This window comes from Saprolegnia parasitica, assembly GCF_000151545.1.
Source record: "Saprolegnia parasitica CBS 223.65 unplaced genomic scaffold supercont2.23, whole genome shotgun sequence".
Classification (NCBI taxonomy): Eukaryota; Oomycota; class Saprolegniomycetes; order Saprolegniales; family Saprolegniaceae; genus Saprolegnia; species Saprolegnia parasitica.
Genome location: NW_012156417.1, coordinates 330,893 through 339,316, shown reverse-complemented (window position 1 = coordinate 339,316; position 8,424 = coordinate 330,893). Strand labels below are relative to the sequence as shown.

Here is an 8,424-nt window from a genome sequence, read left to right as displayed (position 1 = left end):
ATCGGCGCCGCTGCCGTCGCTGAACTCGTCTTGCCGCTCCTCAGGTGTTTGGCCGCTCTCGCCGAAGCAAGCGCGCCCGCGCCCCGTCTCGAAGTCAAGCCGAAGAGTGCCACGAGCAGCAACACAAATGCGCCCCGCAGCGAGTATGAAGCAGCCTTGGGCACCGACTACGACCAAGTGGTCGTTGAAGTGGCGCCCATGCAGAGCGCGTGGGTGGGTGTCTATGCGACCACCAGCCTCACAAGCTTCATCGAGCGCAAGGCGAGCCACGTGAAGCTCATGCTACCGTGCCCTATCTGCAAGGACCCAAATCGTGCTGACCGCACAAACGACGCCAAGGAATGCACAAGCCTTACAAGGCCAACCATTTCAAGAACGGGCACAATAGAACGGCATTTGAGAAAGCGATCCTCGAATACATTCATCTACTAGCTATACCCCATGTATTATGTAGTGTGCTATCGCTCACTTTCGTTAGAAATGCCCTACGTGCTGTCATGGTGCCGCGGGCCGCCTTCGTGACGTGGCACCACACCAACCCTGATGCTCTCGCGCTCCGGGCCTCGACGGCGCATTTCTATGTGCCCCAGCGTCCTTTAAAAGTGCATCCTGGCCTCATATCAATTATTAGGGGTGGTCTCCTGGGGCCTCTAAAAATCGATCAATCGCGGCTTATGAGCTCAGTCGCCCATACGAAATGGGAGGCTAAAACGACAACCAATCCAATGTCGATATCGAGATATACTGGGCAACGATTGGCGCATTCATATCCAATGGCCTTGCACCGCTCACTCCAAGCATGGAGGTCCGGCGCGTGGTCCTCTCGGCCGCCTGTGCTCCGTACAGCTCGTGGAACTCGAGCGTCGTGCCCGTGCCAGGCGCAGAGAACGACCTACTAAGCTTGGGCTGTGAAGATGGCAGTGTCAAGGTGCTAGCTCTGACAAGTGCGGCGTGTACGCTTCGGACCACCAAGGCCTACGGCAACGTTGGCGTTGGCCGCTTCTGCCACGCGTGGTCGGGCGACGGTGCCTTTGTAGCCGTTGCGCACGCCAGCCGCGTGTGCATCTACGATCGCTCGTGGGCGCTGCTACTCGAGGCCGAGTTGCCGTACTTTGGCAAGCACGTCGCCCTCACCTCGACGACGCTCATAGTCTGCACGTCCAACGGCGCCTACGTGTACGCCTGGGACCGCACGCGGATGCGCCAAGTCGACCACGTCTACGCAGAGACGCCCGTCGTGCACTGCTGCGTCTCCCCGTGCGGCGCATGGCTCGCGCTTGGCGCCACGGACGGGCGCATCCAGATCCGGCACCTCGAGGCCCGTGCCGTCGAGCTGGAGGCCGTCATGCCGTCGACCCGGATCACGTCCGTGGTCCTGCACGCAGCAAGTGCGATATTCGCCGTCAAGGACGGGTACATTGCAGTGTACGAACGCGACGACGCGTCGTGGCGGCTCGTGTCAGCTCCGTTTCGCGTGAGTGCGACCCCGTCGCCCAATGCGTTTGTGGGGTACCCCTCCAGCACCCTCGTTGCGCAGTATGGCACGCTGCGCGTGGCTGCTGTCGCACACAGCTCCCAGTTCATCGACCTCATCGACGTCGAGTCGGGGCGATGCGTCGAGCGCGTCGTCCTGCCACCGAGTTCGATGCTGCTGGGTCTGGCCTTCATCGACGCCGTCGGCCTTGTCGCGCATGATGTGTCTGGCACGTGCTTTCTCGTGCGATGGACGTACGGCGATGCGCTGCTCGCCTTCCAGCCGTGCAAGGATGCGCAAGAAGCCCGCGTCGATGGGAGTCCGTGGACGCTACGGCGGGACGTCGCCGGTGCCATCGCGCTCGACGACGGCCGCCGCTGCTTTCCCGCGCCGTTTTTACCACCAACGACGCTACACAACCTCGCGTGTGTCCCGCGGACCTTTCCATGGTCGACCTTTACCATCGCATCCGAGGATGCTCTACTTGCGGTGGCTCTGGGCAACACGATTTTCTGCCACGTGGACGGAGCCTCGTCCTGGACACATTGGGTGGCGCCGCACGGGATCGCCTCGGTACATGTCCTCCTCGGTACGCTGCGTTGGCATCGAGCTACATTCGTTACTGTATCTACTAGGACGCGTGTGGGTTCTCTGTACAGCGCGACCTCTCATCCTTGGCGTCCATGCCACGTCCCTCGAGGTGACGGACGAAATCGCAACAGACCAAGAGCTACCACTGCCATCGCACATTGCGCTGCATGCGGTGGCACGGAACAGCGATGCCATCGAGTTGCAGCTCGTCATGGATTCGATCGTCGTGTGGCGCCATGTCCATCCTTGTCCTACTAGCTACCGATCGTAATCTATCATCCCGTCTTGGTCTTCTCATCAGCCTACAGCAGCCAGCCTGAACCGCTTCTCGTCCCGCGACGCCTGCAAAGGACCGCGCGCCGGTGCTTTCTTAAGCTTCCTCGTCGCGTGGTACGGGGGATGGATACTCATGCGCACGCCTGCCTCGTTCCTCGCCCTTCCTCGCCCATCGCCGACGCTTTCTTTATCCATCTTCGCCTTCTCGGAGCATGTCTTCGTGCCACGCCCACGTACAGAAGGGCCGCTTCGGAGCGCGCATGGCGCCCGCCGCCGCCGTTCTGCGCGAGAAGCATGGGTCGCCGCCAGTTTTCTCGCAGCAATAATTAAATACAGAGTTTGGATTTGCATACAAACACCCAGTGCACCTTGCCGTAGGGGATTGTAATATTTTAAAATCGGCCACGAGAGAAGATCCGATTTCAGCATGTTCTGGAGCTTGAGTCGGCTCACGGAGCCGGCGCTCAAGCGGCTCTACAAGTTCGTGCTCAAGCGCGTGCTGGGGCAGTTCCTCCTGCATGACCTCGACCTCAACCAGCTCCAGGTGCACCTTGGCCAGGGCACGCTGCACCTCGTTGAGCTCGAGCTCAACACGACGGCCATCAACGCGCTCCTCGTGGGCCTGCCGTTCCAGATCAAGCGGGGCTTCCTTGGCTCTGTGCGCGTCCAAGTCTCGTACACGAATCTTGCCAACGAAAGCTGCATGGTCGAGATCGACGACGTGGACATCGTGCTGGAGCCAACGTCCGGGGCCGCCCCGGCGCCCATGACGCCGCCGGCCACGCCACCGGCATCGAGCGCGCCGCTGACGAACGACTACGAGGCTGACGAAGTGTCTCAAGAAGGCCTCGACTTTGTCGCGACGTGGATCGAGCGCGTCACGTCCAAGATCAAGATCACGCTCGCGAACGTCTGCGTGTCGTTCGAGGACCCGCTGCACTGCCCGTGTGCGCTCATGCTCCGCTTGCAGTGGCTCGAGGTCTGCGACGAGACGCCCATGGACATGACGATGACCGCGAGCACATCGATGGCCGCGTCGACCGCCGCGCTCTTTGGCGTGCTGCACAAGAGCCTCCGCGTGAAAGGCTGGCGCATCGAGCTCGCGCATCTGAACCGTGACAGCATGGAGAACGAGTGGTCGGACGACGAGAAGAGCGCGGCGTGCACGGTCGTCCCGATCCTTGTGAGCCCGCCCGAGCACGTGACGTATATCCAGCTCAAGCAGGCGCAAGTGCCCACGCTTGGCCTCCCTGACGTCGACGTCGACGTGTTTGTGCATTCGGTTGGCATCGTCTTGCAGCCGTCGCACGTCGCGCAGCTGCACGAGATCCTCTCGACCTTTACGCGCCCGCCGTCGACGTCGCCGAAGCGGGCGTTTGCCCCGACGACCGCGTCGTTGTACCAGTCGGTGTGCGACCAGCCGCCGACGTGGCTTCAAGACACGGCGGGCGACGACGCGCCGGACGGGGCGTTCACACTATCGCTCACCGAGTTTCAGCGCATCGAGCGGCTCTTGCAGCAGTACAAGGAGAGCCACGACGAGCTCCGGCAGAGCGCGCTCCTCGCGAGGGACCGCCCGTCCTCTTCCATCCATCACGCGCCACCCAAGCTGCGGCCGATGCGGCACATCTCGTCGGCCGAGTCGGTCGACAGCGTCGGGCTCTCGGACCTCGACGACGACGACTTTCACGACTGCGCTTCTGGTGCGTCGCTCCTCGCGTCGAGTATGTACCAAAGCGCGCTGCCTGCGCCGTCGGACCAGCCGGACGCGACCAAGGTGCTCACGAAGTGCAAGCTCCACGTGGCCCACGTGCAAATCTCGCTCTTGTATGAAAACGTCATTGATGACGAGCACCCGTCCCACGCGCCGCCGACCGACCTCCCGGACATAGCCGCCCACGAGCGCCTCGAGGTCTGCATCCAAGACGCTGTCGTTCAGATCGCGCTGTTGCCGCGCTGGATGAGCTGCTCGCTCTCGCTGCCGACGCTAACGGTCGACGAACTCATTTGTCCGCGGCTGTCGCTGGACGCGATGGACGCTGGCGCGCTCCTCTCGAGTCGCATTTTGCAGCTGAGTGGTGCTGAGAAGGACGTGGTACTCTACTACAAGGTCGAGGACGACGGCACGTCGTCGTGCACGGTGCACTGCCAGCCAGTGCAGCTCGAGTACGACATGTACATGCTCCAGCGTCTCCAAACGTTCTTGTCGACGCTGGACGCGTTGGCCAAGACGCCGCCACCGTCCGTGACACCGCCGACGTCACCGCCCATGACGCTCGAGGTGCATGTCCCGCTACTGCGCGTGCACGTCCGGTTTCCACTGGTCCCGTCGGACCCGATCCGCTTTGGCCCGTCCTCGAACCGCGGCAACTGCGAAGATCTCTTGGTGCTCGAGCTCACCAAGCTCAAGCTCTCGGCACGCTCGCTTGTGTGCGACCACCTCCGCGTGCTCTTGCACTACCCGATGGACGGCGACCAGCGCTCGCTCCACCGGATCACCGAGACGATCTGCGACAGTACGAGCATGCCAGGCGGCGTCTCGATCGACTTTGCGCTGCAGGCACCGACCCACGACGACCTCCAAGCCGCACACGACCTCAAGGCCAACCTCCGCGACACGTTTGCGAGCGACGCGTCGCTCGAGAAGGGCCACGTGGGGTCGCACGACGGCGCCGAGCCGGGGCAGCAGGCGCAAGCGCTTCAGGCCGTCGCGATCGCCGCGTCCATGTACCATGTGACGGTCACGGTGCCGTCGGCGACGATCACGCTCCAAAAGGCCGCGTACGACCGGCTCATGATCCTCACCGAGGCGCTTCTTTCGATCAACCCGGTCGACATCACAGGCCTCTCGCGAACGTCCGTGCTCTCGCCGTGCTTTATGTCGCTCGACGTCCACCTCCAAGAAGGCACGTTGGTACTGCAGCCGTCGACGACGACGGCGGCAACGTACTCGCTCGCGTTTACGCAGGCGCACGTGTTCCAGGTGACGCAGTGGCTCGGATCGCTGACGTCGCGCATGCATGTGTCGGTGACCGACCTCTCGCTCTTTGAGGCGTCGACGCCGATCCTGTACAAGACGTGCTGGGGCGTCCCGAAGCCGAGCCCGGTGCTGCTCGTGCTCATGGAGACGACCGAGATCGCCGAGGACATGCGCGACATCAGCTTGCAGCTGCACTTTTCGCACATCACGTGGCGCTACGACATGCACTCGAATTGGCTCGACGACTGCCTCAGCGTGCTTTTGACCGAGTACCCGCGCGCGATCGTGCCGCTGGACACGCCCAGCATGGCGACGCACGCGATCGATCGCACGCAGACGCCGGTCGCGCTCGCCGTGCCGCTGAAGACGGTCTTTACGAAGCTCATGCTGCAGTGCTACCACGGCGTGATCGACTACGCGCCAGCCGGCATCGACGCCCGCGCGCTCCTCGTACTCGGCAAAACCGCGCTGAGCTCCAACCTTGTCACGAACGCCCAAGTGCAAGGCTACAAGGTGTCGGTGGCCGAGCTGAGTTTGTTTTGCCACCCGAGCCGCCCGGAAGCGGTGTATGCGCTTGACGACCAGTGGCTGCGACGCACGCTGCCGCGCACGGACGGCTCGATGCAGGAGACGATCGAGCACCTCGGGTTTCTCCAAGTCGCGTCGCTCGACTTTGCCGACGTGTTTGTGCGCGTGAGCGACGCGGTCAACGAGACGCAGCTGCAGCTCGAGCTCTGCCTCGGCACGATCCAGCTCAAGGTCTGCTTCGATTCGTTTGAAACCTTGGTGCTGGTCGGCGGCACATGGTGGGACGAGTTTGCGTCCCAGGCCTCCCCTCTGGACGAGACAAGCGAGATGAAGCGCGACGCCGGGCCCGTGCCGCTGTCGCCAACGGGAGACCGTGCGCCGCTCAACATTATGGAGCAAATCGATCTGCACATGTTCAACAAGCCGATGAAGGCGACCGTGACGGACACGGAAGCTCGCCTGCTGCACAACCAAGTGCGCGAAGCCAAAAAGCCGGCGGCATCGCGGGCCAAGCCGCTCGTGATCGAAGACTTCTTCTCGGGCGACGCGCCGCGTCCTTCGGTGAATGAGAACCCGTGGTTCACGTCCGAGCCGACGCCCGTACCGCGCCGCACCCCGTCGCCCGTGCTCCATGAAGCCAGCGCCCGCTGGTTGCCAAAGGAGTCGACCAAGCACCCGTCGTCGCCAACCGTGGCGTCGTCGTTTGAAGCCGTTGAGAGTGACGACGACGACGACGAGGGTGGCATGGACCAAGGCACCCTGTCGCTCGACGACCTCCTCACGATGAGCCTGAGCATCAACGATACCGAGGAAGTCGAGCTCGAGATGAACTTGGATGGCGACATGCGCCTCGAGCTCGACCGACTGCTGCTCGCGGACGCACAAGAGATGACCGAGGACGAAGAGCTGAGCCCCAAAGCCGCCAGTGTCGTCGACATGGCGTCCCCGTTGGCATCGCCGACGCACAATGAAAACACGGGTAACTATCAATGTTTCAAGAAACATGGCGTCCAACGAGGCGATGTGTAGCGCGGTGGTACGACGACGACGCGACGCCGCCGATCTACATGCACCACATTGAGATTCCAATCAGCGGCACGGCGGCGGCGCTCTCGTTTGGCGAGAAAGAGCTCGCGTGGGCCCACGAGACGCTCGCCAAGTACACCTTTTTTGCTTGTTTGGAGGGAAAATATCGGATGTTTGGGGTGTAGGGAGTGCGCCCACCCGATGCCGACGCCCGTGCTCATCAAGAGCATCCTGCTCCGCGACTTTAACGTGCAGATGCGCCTTTTCGGCGGCTTTGACTGGGCGACGACGTCGACGCCGCCGAAAGCGCCGGTCGTCCCGAGTACAGTGGCCAAGCCCGTGAAGAAGACGCAGCAACTGTTGGACGCGCTCCTCGACAACTATGTCGACGAGCATGCGCGCAGTGCCAAGCCGCGCGTAGGCCGTCCGTCGACGAACCGCAAGACGGAAGAGATGCTCGAGCTCAGCCTCACCAACATCAAGGTACGGCATCTCGAACGCCAGCACGTGGCATCCACGACCCTTGTGTAGCTCCGCCTCGACTTGTACGAAGAGAGTTTGGCGCAGCCGTTGGCGTCCAACACGGTGCTCGCGATTGGCGACCTCGAAGTGCTCGACTACATCAGCACGTCGCAGATCCGCAAGCTACTGTGCTACTGGAAGTCCGACACGCTGCACCCGCGCGAGACGGGCACGCCGGTCTTCCACTTGCATCTGATGACGCTGCGCCCGGACGCGCTACACCCGGCCCCCGCGCGTCTCCGGAAGAGCACCGGCTCAAACTCAAGCTCCTTCCGCTGCGCATCAACCTCGACCAAGACGTGCTCGACTTTCTCAAGCACTTTGCGCCCAAAGGAAGCGAGGCGCCATTGCCGGACGCCCCGTCGCGTCGTCCGGCTTGGTGTCGCTCCAGCCGCCGACGCTTGTGCTCGCCGAGGGCGACGTCAGCAGCGCGGCCGCGTGGTTCTTTCAAAGCGTCGATATTCGCGCGTGCAAGATCAAGATTGACTACCGGCCGCAGCGAGTCGACTATGAGGCGCTCCGGGCCGGCGACTACCTCGAAGTCATCAACCTCTTTGTCCTCGAAGGCATGGAGCTGACGCTGCGTCACATCAAACTCACGGGCGTCGATGGCTGGGACGCGCTCGGCCATCAAACGCTTCTCTCGTGGGTCCAGGACATTTCGCGGTGCAGACTTGATACCTTGATATACTTGAGCTCATGTAGCATGCGTAGGCACCAGATCCACAAGTGCCTGGCGAGCGTCGTGCCGATGCGGTCGATCACCAACATTGGTGCGGGCGCCGCCGACCTCATCTTGCTGCCCATGGCTCAGTACGGGAAAGACCGACGCGTTGTGCGCGGGCTGCGCAAAGGTATCCACGATCGATCCGATGCTGCTCTTGGATAGTACCGGATCGTCATTGGCGGGACCTGGATAGGCGCCAAGTCGTTTTTGAAGTCGGTGACCATCGAGACGCTCAACACGGCGTCGCGCGTGGCCCGGGGCACGAAGGCGCTGCTGGAGCATGCGGACGAGGTCATGCAC

The 8,424-nt window shown here is 62.6% G+C and overlaps 2 protein-coding genes across 2 annotated transcripts in view; both read left to right on the top strand.

Annotated features, from left to right (window-relative positions):
• Positions 1-799: 799 nt before the first annotated feature.
• Positions 800-2,379, top strand: SPRG_06701 (hypothetical protein; the record flags this gene model as incomplete). Its single annotated transcript, XM_012345511.1, has 2 exons — positions 800-2,063; positions 2,110-2,379. The coding sequence occupies 2 exons, from the start codon at positions 800-802 to the stop codon at positions 2,334-2,336; spliced, it is 1,491 nt and encodes a 496-aa protein (XP_012200901.1). The 3' UTR covers positions 2,337-2,379.
• Positions 2,380-2,768: 389 nt separating this feature from the next.
• Positions 2,769-8,424, top strand: part of SPRG_20167 (hypothetical protein) — a gene marked incomplete at both ends in the record, with an annotated part of 8,125 nt that continues 2,469 nt past the window's right edge. Inside the window, 7 exons of the mRNA XM_012345572.1 lie at positions 2,769-6,828; positions 6,879-7,008; positions 7,061-7,358; positions 7,407-7,696; positions 7,731-8,063; positions 8,112-8,251; positions 8,318-8,415. Coding sequence (XP_012200962.1) covers positions 2,769-6,828; positions 6,879-7,008; positions 7,061-7,358; positions 7,407-7,696; positions 7,731-8,063; positions 8,112-8,251; positions 8,318-8,415 — 5,349 coding nt within the window. The remainder of the gene's footprint in view (positions 6,829-6,878; positions 7,009-7,060; positions 7,359-7,406; positions 7,697-7,730; positions 8,064-8,111; positions 8,252-8,317; positions 8,416-8,424) is intronic.